The 18,021-nt window shown below is 44.2% G+C and overlaps 1 protein-coding gene across 3 annotated transcripts in view; it reads right to left on the bottom strand.

The window, feature by feature from the left end:
* The window catches only part of TRABD2A (TraB domain containing 2A), a 78,869-nt gene that overhangs the window by 22,943 nt on the left and 37,905 nt on the right, over nucleotides 1–18,021 (bottom strand). For 2 of the 3 annotated variants that reach the window (XM_082783727.1, XM_082783729.1), the window contains exons 3-4: nucleotides 3,837–3,983; nucleotides 1,519–1,693 (exon numbers count right to left, since the gene is read on the bottom strand). In XM_082783727.1, coding sequence (XP_082639853.1) covers nucleotides 1,519–1,693; nucleotides 3,837–3,983 — 322 coding nt within the window. The remainder of the gene's footprint in view (nucleotides 1–1,518; nucleotides 1,694–3,836; nucleotides 3,984–18,021) is intronic. The other variant, XM_082783728.1, reaches the window with a different exon arrangement.

The raw sequence follows: 18,021 nt of genomic DNA, 5'->3' as shown, positions 1-18,021 counted from the left end.
GATTTATCCAGCACAGCTACTGGGATGCAACTGGGATGCAGTGTGTGTGTGCAAGGAGATGGAGAGGCTCTCCTTTCTCCAGCTCTTGGGACAGGACTAACTCAGAGCGACACTGGCATGCATGTCTGCCCATTTGCATCTGAGCCTGGGCTGCTCGTTCCTCTGTTGTGATCCAGTTACTGGAGCCCTGACAACACGGAATGGCTACCTGCAACTGATGCAGCTGGCACTCAGGGCAGATGTATCAGGAACTTCAGACCAGCCAGGACAAGTGTGGTCAGAATCACATCAGCTACTGGAGTACAGCCAAGCTCTTGTCTTAGCTTAGAGACCAAAATCTATACAAACTGTACCTGCTTCACCTTCCTTCCTGACAGGGAGCTGCATGGAGCAGAGTGATATGGCAAGGAGATAGCAAATCTTCATGCTTGCCTGAACAGACGCTATCAGCCACCATTCATTACCTCTCTGCCCTCACACACAGGACCCTTGTTATGTTAAGTCTGTAACCACAGCTCCCTGCTGCAAGTGAGGAGGTTGTCACAGACTTCAAATACTAATGCTTTTACACTGTTTAAGTAAATATTTTCCTTTCCTTGTCTAGATCTTCCATCCTCACTAAAGCAGTGGCCATGGAGAACAGAAAACATCACATGGGTCCTGGCAGTGCTTTCAGTTCTTCCTCTCTCACAAGGCCCACATGGTTCATGGTGGACAGTATGAACTGCTTCTGTGGGAATTAGCACCTGCACTCATTCTCACTTTTTCCCTTCCCTGGAGCTAGAACAAAGCACAGGAGTCAAGGCAAAACAATCTTGTTTACACAAACAATCTTGTTTACACTCTCCACCCACTGAGTTGGATATGCACACTAGATGTGCCTATGGATTCCTGCTGGCTGCTAAGGAGCAGATGAGGTAGTTTTTCCCTTTCTGGGAAAAATACTCTGCTCCAAAATAGGGACAGACAAAATTCCCTTGTAGTTGTGAAAGTGCAGTGGAAGAGACAGTGATCTGCAGCAGAAAGGTGAAAGTGTGCCTTGCATCTCCCCTTACATTTAGAAGGTCTCTTAGATTCACACACTTCGGAATGTTATTCTTTTGGATGTGTTCTTGAAAGGTTTGTTCAAATGCTGATGCAAGCTCTTGTTACCTTTCATTTCAGCTCTGTGCTTCTGCCCTTCTACCCTGGCTGGCAAGAGCATAACCATGTTTGTGTAAGTGTGTATTTCTTTTATGTATGCACTACCATTGGTTCAGTATCTGTGACTATGTGCATATGAAATAGAAGAAACAAGTCTGTAACTAATAAATATTATAATCAATACATATGTTGTGAGCTCTTTGCATACTGCAGAAAGTTTTTCCAGTATGGTGCAATTACCAGACCACAGCTGTGTTCTGTGTCCACCAAGGTGAAAGTACTGACCCTTCTCTAAACTGAGGCAACCACTTGTCCAAAGCTTCTAAGGGATGTGGAAAGAATGTGTTCAGGTCGAAGAACACCTCAGTCACATACCAGCTCCAAATGCAAAGAAGAAGCTCTTGTCTGGGTACTCTTCCAGCAGGTCCTTCACTCTCCTTCCCATTCGCTCATTTCGCTTGTAGATGAGCTCCTGACGGAAGTAGCTGTCTATCTCTTGGGCAGTAATCCGTTCATGGGCTGGCAGTGTAGCATTAATGAAATTTGGGACCTAAGATAAAAAGAAAAAAAAAAGTCCTCAAAAAGGGCCACTTATTTCAGGCAGACATCATGCACAGGCTTTTTGCTCCATCACTGAATGTGGCAATTGCCCTGTCTTTCAACACACATTCAGTAGGACAAAACCCAAAGAAAGCCAAAAATGACTTAACAAACTGCTAATAATGCATAGTGTTCCATTTCTCTCAACACATCATTTCATAAGCCAGCCAGATTATTATTATTTTTAAAGGCGAAGTCAACAAATATTCTCAGTTTGCCACACCATAGATCCCAAATCCTGATTGCTTGGCTGAAGAAAGTAAATATTTGCCCCTGGCCATCTTTAACTACATACTTCTTCCTTAAATTGTCATGGGTATGACATGACTATAATTATAATTACACTCTTCTTGGAGAGTTTGACTAGTATCAAACCCTTGGGGCTGTCTAAGAGTAAGTGCACACTCTGAACTAGTTAACAAAAACATCCCCAAACTTTCTGAAAAAAAGGAGACCCAAATTTTGTCAAGAAAGAAAGTTTTACCAGGTGTAGTTCTGTCTTCAAGGTATTTTTTCAAATACTGAGTACATCTCCTGGGGCCCCCAAGACTGCTGTGGCTGCATACTACCCCGACCTCTTACAACTGGAGAGAATCATGGGTTTGGAGTCACAGCCACCATGCCTTCTTCCATAAGTAGCTCTGGACATTGCAGCTACAGGGACTGCTAAGAACAGGGTCTGCAAGAGACATTTTCTGGGAAGCAGGGTCACTAAGCCAGGTGCTTTCCCTTGCAAGGATACAGCACCTGGAGAGGCTCTGAAGTGACTCAGACTATCACCGCCTGTTGCAAAAGGGTGTTTAGCTCACAGTGGGTCAAGCACAGGGTCATATACAATTCACAGATAAGTTCTCCTTAAAAATGTAAGCTGTTCAACTTGCAGGCTATTCAGCTTTGCTGTGATGGGGACTGCCCTGCGGAGGAGCTGCTTGTCTAAGTAAAGGGCGCTTGCTCCCTTGGAGAGCATGTCTTGGCAAGAGCTGTTCTTTCCAAGGCCCCCAAGGCAACATCAGCTCTGCAGTCTGCAACACCTTAGCAGAACAGCGGTGCAGCATCTGTATGCTGTTACAGTGCTGGCCTCCTTTGAGAAACCCTTTCAAATCTATGAATGAAACACACTGTGTAAGAGCTAAGCATTATTAACAACCAGGTTGCCAGCACTGGCAGGCTGAAGGGTGTACAGGACAGGAAGGTAACACGCGCACAAAGCTCAGTGCCAGAGAAGCAAGGGTTAGTATGACAGTATTTCCAGATCTGCAGCACTGCGCTGTATGTATCAAAAGGCCATATGAAAACTGTTACTCAGCAGGGAAAGCCCAGGTACCAACACACGCTTGTTCAGCACTGCGAGGCTAGAGTCACATTTTCATTGAAGTGCACAAATTGCCAGGCAGTACCTCACACACAAGAATAAAGAGAGGCCTGATGTCTCAGTCTGAGGTTAGCTATCTAACAGCCCAAACAGGCCAAATTGGTCCCTGCTGGGCATTTTCTTGTGGTTTAAAGATCAGAGCATTGCATTCCACTGTGCTGCTTGGGAAACCGTCTCCATAAACGAAGTCTGTGAGGCCTCTGAGGTTTTCTTTTCCTTGACATTCAGTCTAAATCTATCTTTTTCTTTGTTTCACTCCATTTCTCTTCTTTGCGCCTTGCCCACAGTGCAGAATCATACTGATATGAGAAACTAAAAAGCTTGCAACTTGCCTAGCCTTACACAAGTGTCAAAGTCAAGACAGCATTTCTCTATCACTGTTTGCACAAAAGAGCCTGCTTCTACCCTCTGTTGGCACTACATTCGCTCCTACCCAAGTTAGCGCAATTCCACAGGATCCTTAAGAAAATAAAGGATTAACTCATAGAGCTTTGATGCTAAAGCAAACACGGCATTCGTCCAAAAGGGAAAGCCAGGTGCGCCTTTGCTGCTTGTGTGCAGTAAGAGGGCGGTGAGCTAGCGCAGACTCCTGGAAGAGCAGGCACAGGAAAAAGATAGGTTAGCTGTCTTTGGCCCCTGCCTGAGGAGAGACAAGCGTGAGACAGGGGTTAGAGCTACCGGGACGTGTGTGTAGCACAAGGGCTGCGGTGGCAAGACTCACTTGAGAAGTGTCATGGTTGAAGATGATGGAGCTGAGGTCCCCACAGTTGTAATGCTTGATAAGGTCTTCTGTCGTATAGGGGATCTGGAAACTGCCTGCTCGGAGGCTCTCCTGCTGCAAGAGAGTCTGATTCAAAGCAAAGATCACCTGGGGGAGGGGAGAAGGAGGAAAAGACAGAGTTCCTTGTGAGTTCTTGACTCGCTCCTCGAGGAGGTCACAAACACGCAACCACCCTCAGAGGACTCACTGAAGCTGCTCCCACTCCGAGTACCCTACTCCACGTTTCACCAACCCAGGCCTCCTCCAGGTCTGCAGCTAATTACTTGCCATGTCCCACAGACCTGAGTATAGGAAATCACCTTGCAACACGCAACTCTGTGTGGCTTTCCCTGTGATGTGATTCATGCAGAAGAGGAGTTTCTTTATTTAAACAGTCTTTTGAAAGACTCTTGCTCCACTAGACAGCAGCCTACCAGTCATCATAGAGCCTAGGCCTGACTGGCTCTGATCCCCACACCTCAAACAAGCTTGTCCACCCCTTCTTCCTCATCCACACAGAAGATTTCACCCTGGGGCTTCCTGCATTGTGCTCCCCTGGCTCCCCCACTTATTTCCAGCACAAATCCTTTCCAGGAGCTGCCTGCAGGCCAAGTGGCTGGCAGGGCCCCAGGCTGCTACCTTCCCCATGGGCAGAGCAGCCCCTGATGCACGCTCCCTCCTCCTCAGCATTCACCTTGGAAAATAAACGCTCCCACTCTCTCTGCCTTAAACTGTGCATACACTAGAACAACCACCAGAGTGGTGGCTGAGCAGATCCTACCCCTAGGAGAGATCAGCAGAGATCCTCTACAGGTTTTCTTGTGTCAGTGTTTCTTGGTAATGGCCTCAGGGTCTGAGCCAAAGATCTGCCACCCCACTGGCTTCTGGCACAGGCATCCCCACAGATGACCTGTTTGAAAGGCACAAGAAAGCAACAAGTTCTCCTATAATCTACTGCCTGATTATTCTTTATTTCTAAAGAAAGTAACCTGAGGGATGTCTGCTGAGGTCTTCAAACGCATTTCAGAATTACTCTTATGAGGGCTTATTTTCCCAGCTCTTGTTTCCAAGATGGCACTGTGCAGGTTGACAAGGTCTCTGTGGAGTTAACTCCTGGACACCAACAAAAGCATTCTGAAACTAGAGGTATTTGTCAATAACATGAAACTCACACACGAGTCTTCATGTACTCAGGTTGTGTGAACCAAGTCTTGGGTTTCCAAGACAGGATGGATATAGGAACAAACAGGCATAATTTGCCCTTCCCCAGGACAACAATCCAGAAAAGTGCACAGAGCTTGAAATCATGCTGTCCCCACTACAATGCCCACCTGGATCCAAACCACTGTGTATGTAACTGAATATGAGAACACAAAATTTATCTTTAGTTCTGGAAGGGTGTTCATGAATAGCAACACTCACTCCCATCTCATGTGTTTAAAAGGGGCAAAAAGTCACAAACTGCACCTGATAAAAAGAATACCCGCAGGTGGACACTCAGGAAAATTATATCAAACTAACCACTCAGGAAAGTTACATCAGACTATCTGAGGAGATTTAACAAAGGATATTTGCTTTATTTGGAAGTAAATTAAACAAAAACAAATTGAAACCACTTTATTTCTGCACAAAAGTTTGCATGGAGGCTGGGGTTTATTGCATTCTGAAGCCATTGTTTTCCATTTGTTTGGCTTCACTTCCCACACAGAGAAGCTCTAATGGATGTTAATGACCAGATGAGATTCACTGAGACAGAAGCCAAATCTGTGCTGAAAATGTGAGGTTTCTACAGCCAGGGCTGCTAAGTTATGCCAGGAAAAGTTCGTATGTACAACCAGTGCAGCCAAAAACACTTCCATGGGTATGGATTCTTTTGTAGGTTATTTGGACTACCATAGCAGCACCCACTGGGACAATGTACCACTAAAACAATATGGTTCTTACTAAACTCTGCAGCCTTTAAAACAACAACCAGATTGACCCTGCCCACGGAGCAGCAGTAAGATCTGTGAGGGGTTCCTGAGCTGGTCAGGTAGCTCTGCCTCGATGCAGAGTATGCACATCACAAAGGCTTTGCAATCTCCACAGTTCAATTTTTATCCAAACACAAGCCAGCAGAGGTAGCCATCTTCTGTAGAGAAAACACCAGCCTGCTTGATGAGACATGAAAACAAAGCAAACCTTCCTGTGCTCTCACAGCCTGCACTCCTGCTGTTGCTTTATCTGGGCTGGCTCTCCGTCTGCAGGCTACTTTCTGCTCCACATACACCTTTTCCCTCCAGCCTTGCAGCATGTTTCAGGGGAAACGGATTCAGTCTCTCCCACAAACAGGCTCACACACCTGGCCTGGACTGTAGCAACCAGGCTGACCCACACAGGCATCTTCCCTTCCTCATGCCCACACACCAGCAGTAAAAAACTAGCGCAAAATAAACTGCAAACAGCTAAATAAACCTGCCTTAGCGGCACAATCTAAAACTGAAATAACTACCTGCAGTTATGAAGAGTTACTGCACATGTTTACACAGGAATAATAACAACCCACTCCCACTCCTTTCGTATTTTCAGACATACTGCTGGCATGACACAAAGACGTTGTGGCGAGGCAGCTTTGGCAGCTGTCTGGACCATGGTAAGGGTGTCTCTTTCTGGTGTGCAGATGGAAGAGTTGGTACTGAACACACAGAGAAGTCTCAAGATGGTGGCAGCTGAAGGATGTGTCTGCCCAGCTGGAGAAGCACAGTAGACTTTTCATAATGAGGTGGTTCATGTTTCACCTCAAAGAACAAAATGTCCAAGCTCACTACCTGAGATTTGTACACAGTCCTGATCACAATTACCTCTGTACGTAGCAGGCTATCTTGGACTTCTCAGCTCTGTCATCTGGCTTGTGTGGTCCTGTGTGGGTTGTTTTTCCTTGGCATGGAGGAGTACAGAGGGCTGTTCCCTGCAAGTCAGGCTTCCCTGTGAGCAATATATTTCCCCATTTGGCTCTTGTCCAGCACCCTATCACTGTGTGGCACCTGAGAGTGAAACCTCACAAGAACCACCTGAAGCCCACCTGGGGAGGTGACTTTCACCCTGGAGGTGTGTAAGGGACCGGGGTGGTCTCAGCTCCCTTGCTGACAGCAGCAGCAGCAGACAAAGTCCCTCAGCACCATTCTCAACCACATTTCAAGCACTGGGAGCTGGAAAAGTCAAGGAATGACAAATGGCCAGTAATCAAAGTAGCACCAATTGCCTTCCAAGTCTTTCCCAATGAGTTATAGTAACTCATGTCAGCAGGCATTTCAAAGCTGGAAGGTAGGAGATGCTGTTGCCAAAATACTCTCCACATCAGCTGGTCTGAATTGGATGGTGGCATCTGTTGGAGGGGGACCCTGGCGCTCCCACTGAACAACTACACAGGATTACAGCTTGGCATCAGTGTGTGTAGAGCCTGTCAAGGAATGTGATATCTTCTCCTTATTTCTGCATCGCTTGTACCTTCCTGGGGGAAGGGTAAGTCCTGGGTAGAAAGAAAAGGGACGTGTGGGGATAAAGAAGGAGAAGCTGTTAGCAGCACCAGGTGTTGGTTAAAGCTGTGCCCCGGTGTGAAGGTTATCTTTGGTAAACAGTACTGGATAAATGCTGTCAGGATCTCAAAAGAAAGAAGATCCCTGAACCTTCTGTTCTTAAATGATTTAATTTGCTGAGGTGGGTCTCGCTTAGATGTCGATAACTCTTATCTGTCATTATTTCTAAAAGAAAACATTAGACTTGGTACAAAGTGGTACTTAAGGAAGACTGCAGTCATCAAACTTTGGGGATTCAATCCCAGTCTTGTTTACCAGATGTGAAAAGCTGGAAGAGAGTTGACAGAGCATGAGAGGGAGAATCAGGAATCAGATCAGCAGCAGATCTGCAACTGGTGTATTTGCTCGGCACAAATAGCACTTGCCTTCCCAGATCCCCTCTTAGACCTGAAGTGCTTTAATTTGTAATCAGTCCAGGAAGTTAAGAAGAGAACAGAAAAAGAAGGAAGGTTTGAAGAAAAGTTTTCAATTTTGCCCAGAAATCAAACCCAAGAACTTGTACTGATCTGAATTCCTCAAACAAATGTTACACAAACTATGTGTCTACTTTCTGGGTGTCTTTTGCATTTCACTGTGCTTTATTAATTCCAAAATCTTTGCTGTTTTGGAATCCACCGAAATCACTCTACATTTGTCCTCCCTGCAAGACTACTCTTCCTTACTTCACACCTCCCCCGCCCCAGCAACTCTACCCTACCCCGCTCCATTAAGTGTATTCATACTAGCATCAAAGCATCTCCTGAAAAGATGTATTTGGAGAACAAAAGTAACAAGTTTATTATAAAGGGATTTTTTTTCCTCCCACCTCCCATTTCCACTGTGATCTCTCTGTCTTCCCCCAGCCCTTTCCCTTTTTGTACTGTGGAAAAAATCGATTAAGCTCTCTGGTATACATATTGCTGCAAACCTCATTCTCCTCCTGGAGATTTCTTCAGCTGTCAGGAGACACTTGTCCCCTTTGCTAGCATTGTTGGAGTGGCCTGCTAGGCTAAGGGGGTGGAGAAAAGGGGGTTAGAGCCCGGCAGATGCCTTTTTTGTCAAAGACAAAAGACCCCCTGCCATCCTCTCCACTTTTCAGCACTTTCATCCACACTGGATCAAAGTGCTGTTCTGCATATGAAAGGAACCTGGCATTATGCGCCTCAAATTAGCCTATCGCCATCCCGCTAGCCTCCAAGTCTTGCCAACAAAAGCACTCACATCTGTTCCATCATTTGCCTCATCCTCTGTTTTTTTTTCTCTTTCTTTTTTTTTTTTTCTTTTTTCTTTTTTTTTTCCTTTCCCCTCTCTCCTCTCAATTTTTGAGGGCCATTCAGCCCCTTGAATTATAGTCTGGGGGAGCATCTTCCTTGCCCTGCGATCATTCAGCCAGACAATTTGCTTTTAATTGTCTTAAGGAATCACAGTCTGCTTTTGGGCCCTTCCCAGAGACTAACAGCACCCATTATAGCTTCCATTCAGCCTCTTCGGCTAGTTCTTTCCTTCTTCCTCCTCCTTCTCAAAAATGTGTTTCTATCCTTGCTCCTCACCTGGAGGAGACCATCACTTCTCTGGGCCAGTGAACCCTACTGCCCCAAATCAAAGCGAGCCTCAAATCAAAGGCATCATGGCTATGAAAGTCAATAATCCTCCTTTGTCATGGTAATGGTCCAGCAGGCTGAGTGCTGAGAAGAAAGTGGGATTCCTTAGACACAGCTCCTTAGATGTCTGGTGCCCATGCCTCAGTTGCCTTTGAGGCAGAACGATGGGACTGGCCTCAGACTCTGAGACCCTGAACCCACCTGTCGTGAGGAACCTTGCAGACACCAGCCTGCACATGCAGGCAGAAGTCCGATTTTGGCAGGGGCTGAGAATAACAGTGGGAGATTTAATCCACTGCCTGCAACCTTCAGAGACACCTAAGTCACTTTCAGGGCTATTGCACCAGACGAGATGCTCCTGGTCACCCCTGCAATGAGCTTTTGCAAAGAACAGATAAAAAGATGTATCTTCCAAAATCAGGACCATTTTTTTGTGAGAAAACTGGATTCAGGTGTCTAGAACAGAAAAGTGATCAGAGGGCTCACCTGGAGGACAAGAAATGAGCAGTTCAAATCATGAAAACACAAGGACACAGAAACTACTCTAGAGGTTACCTACAAGTTTCAAGGTTCCCATGGTCTTGTTTTTGTGTATGCAGTTTGTTCTCAGAAGACAGTACAAGTTCTGGGAGTACCTCTTCCCTAGCATCACCATCCAAGGCAGTTAGATGACACTTTGTTTGCCTCAAGTCAGACAATGTAGATGGTGGTAGAGATAATGGCGTCAAAGAGTTTGGTCTTTGGTCTGCTAACCATGAATTCACCCTGGCAAATCCTGTTGCCAGAATCTTGCTGTATCTCTTTGGAGAACTGAACAACAAGAGGCTCTGAACAATTTTGATTGTTAATTGGAGTATCTAAATCTCTGATAACAGTATTTTGGACTGTAATATCTGAGATTTACGGCAATACACAAACCAACCATTCTCCAACTAGGAGCTCAGAAATCAAGGGACTTCCAAAGATTTATCAGGCACTGCTGAAGCAGTGAATGAATTTATCCTCCCCCTCCTGATGCAGGAAAATGGTAGATGATGTTGAATTGGGGGAATGCTGTTTACAGTGCTGCTGGAAGAAATGCAACTCTGGACTGTAGCAGATTGCATTAATATACCTTTTGTCTGAGCAATTTACATGGATTTAGAGGCTTTTATGTTTCCACTGACAGTAGGAGAAATAAACGCCCCGTTATGTGCTGAATGTGGAATGAGACCAGCAGTGGAACAGATCATTGCCATTTTGCAGGTCAGCTTGCAGTTCACATGGACACTTCCATGACCTTGCTGGGACTTGCTTCTTTCTTTCTGTAGAGCTAAAAATGTGTCTGTGAGCCCACAGAGTGGCTGCTGCTTCTCCTCCCTGACAGCTCTGCATCCAGGTGCTCATTAGGGTTCCTCCTCATGCTGCGGGAATGCACCAGGCTTTCATGAAGTTCATCCAGTTCATCCCAGAGAATCTTCACTCTGTGCTAGAAATGACCTGATGGTGCATGTTTGCATGTTTCTAGAGAAGCATTAAACTTTTCTTATTATTATTATTGCCATCTTTGTAAAGGATTTTGTAAACATTAGGAAAGATTGTTTTTAAAACCTTCATCAAACACATTTTTAGCACATCGATTGGAACTAGAGACCATGCCTTTGTATAATTTTCACATTTCTACAGTTCCGTGCCACAATTCAAAGCAAAAAATTGATTTTCCATACTTTACACTTAGAACTCCTGCCTGTTTCCTGTCCAGCACTTCTTCAGTTAACAATGCCTAGCCTGTTTTGTGTTAGTATTGCCATCTCCCAAACTCAGGTTAACATCAATCTTGGGAACAATTAGAAAAGTGAAGAAGACTTGCTTGTGATTCAGATTTCTCTCAGGGTGCCTTCACGTTCCTATTCACAGGACACTAGTAACCAGTACACTAGTAGAAAGTGTTTCTTTCATAGTAACCAATGTGCCAATCTTTCCACTTTTTTTTTTTTTTTTTTTTTTTTGTCCTGATCTATATCATGAGACAGAATTTCCAACCCTAGGTGAAACGAATCTCCCAAAGCAAACAGACAAAATAGCAAATGCTAAGATGATGTTGAATTTGAGACTACATGTTATTCTTATAGGGAAAAAAATCATTAAGATAGTGTAACTAAACTCAACAAAACCCTGACAGACCTAGGATATTTGCAGAAGAGGATACACAGGCCTTCACAAAGGTAAGCTACAGGTCAGGCACTGTTTTTACTTTCATTTCTGCAGAGTCTAATCCATAACTGGCTTCTATTGATGCTACAGTACTAACCATCACAGAAACAACCCTACTTTTAAACAAATTTACAGAAAAGTTCCCTTAGAAGGGAAATAATTTGGATTTCCAAACTGCAGCCATTACTGTAGATACCACTCTAAGTAGAGTCAGCAGCATTGCTAAAGCCTAACCTATCCACACAGCTTTAAGGGAAGCATTTATTGTAGTTTTTATCACCCTAAAACACAATTAATGTAATTTAATAAACATGATGATTGAGATTTTGCCTCTAGTTTTCTTCCACTCAATCACAGTTGGTTTTTTGGAGTGCTGCAGGATGAAAGAAAAAGGTCTTACAGGTCCCCTCCTGAGTGGATTATTTTATCATTTTTTCTGCCTAGCACAGGTTTAGGACTAAACTTGAGAACCATCTAAAAGCTTGCTAGAAGAGTTGCATGTCTCAGAAATGCAGCATACTGAAGTTTTAAACAGTTATCACTGTTTCTGTATACCTTTTCTAGTGGTAAAAATGGAATAATTCAGAAAATAAACTTTACATCGGGTTGAGTTCTTCTTCCTGTTTCTGTAAAACAGATGTACATTCCTTGCATAATTCATGTACGCATGAGCAAATCAAGACCATAAAGCTAACAGAGTAAATAACCTACCCTTACAATGTGAGGAACAAGCCTAGACAGTTATCATATGCCTTCCAGTAACCATGCAACAAGATACTTTGGATATTCTTGAAGTTCTGCCAGCTGGGGAAAGCATGTTCCATATAAAACACTCAGCATTGATAAAATATTTTTCCACTCAACAGAACAATTACGTCTGGGGACTCTGGCTGCTGTTCCAAACAGAGCTAGGACTTTGAACCAGTGTTTATGGCAGAAGCAACTCGGAGCATCTCTAAGAGAAGCTTCTGGCTTCCAAATGGAGCACAACAGAGCAAGACGACCTTTTCAAGCTACATAGGTGAAATAGACAGTTTATATTAGTGGTAGACTTGCCAAGAAAAACCACAAACAAGAACCACTGAAATGGTCCCTAGCTGTTCTTGGGCAGAGATCTCAGTGCAGAAGCTTTCCAAGAGGAACTGCTGACAAAAAATTCTACACAGTGAAATACAGGCCTAAAACTATGCTCTTCATAGTAATTGTGCACTCAGTCCCATGGAAATATTAGTGTATTCCAAGGTAGATTTGGAATTCAAAAGCCACCAGCTGTGCTGTGCTGCCTCTTTGAGTGGATCTTCTTGGGATGAGGCAGTTGACTCCACTGCCACGCAGCAAGTACTTATATATTGTTGGCTGTCCACATCAGTACGTGACCAGCAGTCCCACTTCAGTCAACACACCAAGCTCACACTGTGAAAAAATCTGAAATGTTCTGATTTTCAGACCCATGAAAACTCACCTGCTGTCAATGCAATCAGGGAACAGCTGGGCGCTCGGCACTTCTGAAAGACACTGCTTAATGTTAAAATAAAAATATAAATTAAAAAAAAAAAAAAAGTAAAAAGCATCTGGTTTAGTATTTTTTCTTGTCTTACAGTTTTATTCTTGAAAGGGATTACTATATGCTAGCAACTGTGGTGTGGTTGACACACTGGAGGGAAGGGATGCCATCCAGAGGGATCTTGACAGGCTTGAGAGATGAGCCCCTGAGAACCTCATGAAGTTCAACAAGGCCAAGTGCAAGGTCCTGCATCTGAGCTGAGGCAATCCCAAGCACAAACACATGCTGGGTGGAGAATGGGTTGAGAGCAGCCCTGAGCAGAAGAACTTGGCAGCATTAGCTAATGAGAAACTCATCATGAGCCAGCAATGTGTGCTTGAAGCCCAGAAAGGCAACCATATCCTTGGCAGCATCAACAGAAGCATGCCTAACAGGACAAGGAATATGATTCTCCTCCTTTACTCTCTTCTCGTGAGACCCCACCTGGAGCACTGTGTTCTGCTCTGGGGCCCCCAGCACCAGAAGGACACGGATGTGTTAAAACAAGTATAGAGGAGGGCCCCAAAGATGATCAAAGGGCTGAAGCACCTCTCCTTCAAGGACAGGCTGAGGGAGTTGGGGTTGTTCAGCCAGGAGACGAGACCTTACAGCGGCCTTCCAGTGCCTAAGGGAAGTCTAATGGAAAACTGGGGAGGGACTTGTCAGAAAGTGTAGTGATAGGACAAGGAGTATTAACTTTAAGAATCAATTACAAGGGTAGATTTAGATTAGGTAGATTTAGATTTAATTTTTTTTTATTATGAGGGTGGTGAGGCACTGGAACAGGTTGTTCAGAGAAGCTGTGGATGCCCCATCCCTGGAAGCGTTCAAGGCCAGGCTGGATGGGGCTTTGAGCAACCTGGTCTGGTGGGAGGCGTCCCTGCACGTGACAGGGGGGTTGGAATTAGATGATCTTTAAGGTCCCTTCCTACTGAATCCATTCTATGATTCTACAATTCTAAGAACAATGTTGCCTCTATCAGTTCTAAGAGAACACTTAATTTCAACTGATTTGCAAGAAACCTCAGAGATTAGGTAAACTATTGCTCTTCAAGTATATTTTTAACCTGTGGACTGCTGTGCCAGTTTCAATGTATCTAGAGCCAGAAGAAAGCATACTTATTTCCCATGTTAGCCCTGTTAGATGATTTATCTGCTGTATCACATGACTTTATTATTTCCCTTCCCCCCCACTAAATGTCTTATACAGGTGTATTATTTTACTAAACAGTTACTGCCGTCCATTAACTTATGAAGTCAGAACAATGTTAGCTCAAATTAGATTGCCATAGCTTTTTAATAGGCATGTACCAACATTGTCACTTGGAATGGACTGGAACAAAAAGCATCACAGACAAATTATCTGGAGATTTTGTCAAGCATGAAAACCATGGAGTATCTCTGAACTCATACCCTTCAAAGTAACTGAACAGAGATTTCTTAATTAGCTCAGTGAAAAGGGTAGGCAGCAATCCCTTCAATGAGCTAGCCCAGTCTTCTTTCACCCTTTTGAGGCCTAGACAGTCAAATCATTTTGCTAAAGGCTAGGGAAGTTCACCTTCCCTTCAGCAGTTCCAGCACATGGCCAAACACACTCACTGTCAGGGTTAAGTGTCCCAGATAAACATTTGCTCAAAGACCCCTGAGAAAAGGAGAGGTATCTGCCAAGAGCCCATCATTTTCACGCAGACATCAAGATGACAAAAGTCTGTTAAGATTAAAATGAACTATGAGGAGGATGGCTTTAGGGTGTGATGAAACATGATGGTAAAACATGAACAAAGAGCAGCCAGATTTATCTCATGGGCATGTTGTACTTTGGCTTTGGAGGAGAACCCTTTAATAGTTATCCTGTACTAGGAAGGGCAATGTTTTCACTGAAGTTATGTGAAAAAGCTGCAGTGCAACCAATAGTAAATCAACGATTGTTCCATGTGTAGAAAAATTCAAAAATACATTAGCTTAAGATTTCTAATTTTCAATACCAAAGCAAAAATTTCCAGTGCACTGAGAATTGTGCAAAGCTCAGAGGACATATTCCCACCATAAAGCTCCTTGAGGTTTTTTTGTTTGTTTGTCTGTTTGTTGAATATTCATATGAAAGGATTAAAATGATATTCCAAACTAACATACAAGGAAAATAAAGGAGAAACTTGTGTCAAAATGCAACAAATAGAAAAAAAAAAATCTTATAATTCTTGAACTACAAATTCCTCCCTTGATCACCTTGGAAAAGAATGCTGTCCTGTTGGTATTTCTGATTAGTCTTTCTAACTTTAGAAGTTAGAAAGGCTAAAGCCCCCTTTAGCCTTTCTAACTAGAAACAAATCTTGAAATGAAATTGTCTCCTACTCATTACTCATCTAAGATTTTCTACCCTGTGATATAGGATCCCCAGATAGTGAGGTAAGGAACACTCTTTTACCAAAGTCATTAATAACAAAGTGACATTAATGGGGACTCCACTGGACTAGCTCATGTCCCTCTAACTGGCAGATCAACCTAGCATTTCTCAGAGACAAATCAGTATCATACAATGCACAATGCTCAGTTTTGTTGGTGTGTTTTGCTGCTGCACCCTACTAGGACTCTGTTTCCACATTGGTGCTCACTCACCCTTCAAAGCATCCCAGACCTCCTCATCTTTTCCAGTAGTTACTGTTTTCCCAGGAGCAGGACAGGGAACTCAGTGAGGACCAGGAAATACTAGTATTACCTCTTCCCTAATTCTTCTAGATTCAGTAGCATTTCAGCTTGGAAGAAAAGTCCACAAGAACCCTGTTGGCATTAAGAGTCTTCATAGACATTGTTCTAATGACACTCAGCCAAAAACATCAGCCAACAGCAGGCACGAGTTACTCTCAGTGAGACCAGATTTTGGGCCAAAAATTCATCATTCATGATTGAATACAACTAAGTAAAAACCTAGCAGGACAACAGAGACTCTGTTCAAAGCAAGTTGTACTTTTTAAGTTAGTAAATATGTTGTGGTGTTGAATGCTAAATCCGTATCAAACAAACAGAAAGAGAGAAAGAAAGAAAGAAAGAAAGAAGGAGAGAGAGAGAGAAAGAGAGAAAGACAGAAAGAAAGAGAGAGGGAAAGAGAGAGAGAAAGAGAGAAAGAGAGAAAGAGAGAAAGAGGAAGGACTGAAATCACCATCCCTGTGAACAGCATTTCAAGGCCTGTATATATCTAAAAAACCTGCAATGGGGTCAAACCTTCAGGACCCACTGAGCAATTTGGAGTCAATGCAAGAACGAAATTTAAGATTCCCAAGAAGTTTCAGAAGCCCTTGGAAGTTTTGTACATCGACCACATTGGGATCTATGTGAGCCCAGTGAAGATCTGTGAACTACTGTGGCTACACAGATGAAGTATGGGCAAAATACTGCTAAAAGCTAAGTAGGTGAACCTGGGTTCCCTTTTAATCTACCCAGAAATAGCCAACAAATTATTCATCAGCCCTGCACTTGTCCCTACTGATACATTACCGATATATGAGAAGGAATCTAAGTAGTTCCACAGTTAGCTCCATAATTCAAAATTACACAGCAAACTCAAGTGACTAATACTTCCTCTCAGCTTTTAGGAACTTGTTTTGTTTGGATATATTAGTTACAAGGATAATTTTTCAAACCTTGATAAGGTCTGCAGAGCACAAGGAAGAAGGGTTCTGTTGCAAATTTAGATATAATACATGTTTATTCATCCTCTGTAACAAAAGCTATAAAGTGTCTCTAAAATAGGCTGTTTCAGAATCTACTTCTTCATAAAATATCTTTGCTAAAACAAACTTGAAAAGCAGAAAAATGAGTCCATGTTTTAATTAAAAGTGAAATTGCTCAAAATAAAGACAAAAAAAAAAAGTTGAACTATACTCAGCAGCTCAATAAAATTCTACAGTCAAAGCTCATGTATAAAGCTGTCCATCTGAACAAGACAAATTTAGGTTCTTACTGCTAATTTTCCAGGTGCAACTCAATGCCCAGAATATCAGACTTGTTTATCAATTATGTTTCTAGATGTAACCTTGCAGAAAGTGTAGTGGGTTTACATGGCAAGATTTTAGTAGTGAGGGGATGCAGGGGTGGCTTCTGTGAGAAGGATCTAGATGCTGCCCCATGTTTGGTAAGGGCCCCACTGCTGATCAGAGCCGAGCCGATAAGTGATGTTGTTTTGTGCCTCTGTGAGAGCAGATTTAAGCCAGGGAAAACAAACAAACAAACAAATGCTGGGCCACACAGCAGCTGGGAGAGAGAGAGGAGTGAGAAGCAGCCCTGCAGCCGCCAGGTGAGTGCCGCAGGAGGGCAGGAGGTGTTGCAGGCAGGCAGCAGCGGTTCCCCTGCGGGCTGTGCAGGGAGAGGCCCCTGGTGGAGCAGGCTGTCCCCCTGCAGCCCATGGGTCCCACATGGAGCAGATCTCCACGCTGCAGCCCCCCCATGGGTGGAGGAGCCCCCGGTGGAGCAGGTGGATGTGGCCTGGAGGAGGCTGCGGCCCATGGAGAGCCCCCGCAGGAGCAGGCCCCGGGCCGGAGCTGCAGCCCGTGGAGAGGAGCCCACGTGGAGCAGGGGGTCTGGGGGGAGCTGCCGCCCACCCGTGGGGGACCCGTGCTGGAGCAGTTTGCTCCTGGGGGATGGATGGATGGACCCCCTGGTACGGACCCATATCTGGAGCAGTTCTGGAAGAGCTGCTGCCTGTGGGAAGCCCACGCTGGATCAGTTCATCAAGGACTGCATCCTGTGGGTGGGACCCCACAGCACAGGGGACGAGAGTGACTGAGAAGGAGCGGCAGAGAAGAAGTGCTGTAGACTGACCATAACCCCCATTCCCCCGTTCCCCTGCGCCGCTCAGAGGGAGGAGGTGTAAGAGAGCAGATGGGGTGGAAGGTGCTTTAGGTTTCTTTCCTTTGTTTCTCACTTCTCTAGCTTGTTAGTAATAGGTAATAAATCTTACTATCTCCCTATGCCTAGTCTGTTTTGCATGTCACAATAATTACTGCATGATCTCCCTGTCCTTATCTCAACCCTTGAGCCCTTTTCATCATATTTTTTCCCCGTTCCACTTTGAGGAGGGGGAGTGAGAGAGCAGTTGTGATGGAGCTCAGCTGCCCACCCGAGTAAAACCACCACTTATATTCTCTTTTAATCGTGCTGTACACACACACACAAAAGAAGGGATCCACAGATCAGTACTAAACAAGCCCTCTGGATTTTAATGCATATTCCTGACAAAATAAAAGTTTCAAACTGCAAAA

The sequence above is a fragment of the Aythya marila genome (assembly GCF_965140915.1).
Source record: "Aythya marila genome assembly, chromosome: Z".
Taxonomy (NCBI): domain Eukaryota; kingdom Metazoa; phylum Chordata; class Aves; order Anseriformes; family Anatidae; genus Aythya; species Aythya marila.
This window is presented reverse-complemented; position numbering and strand designations above follow the sequence as displayed.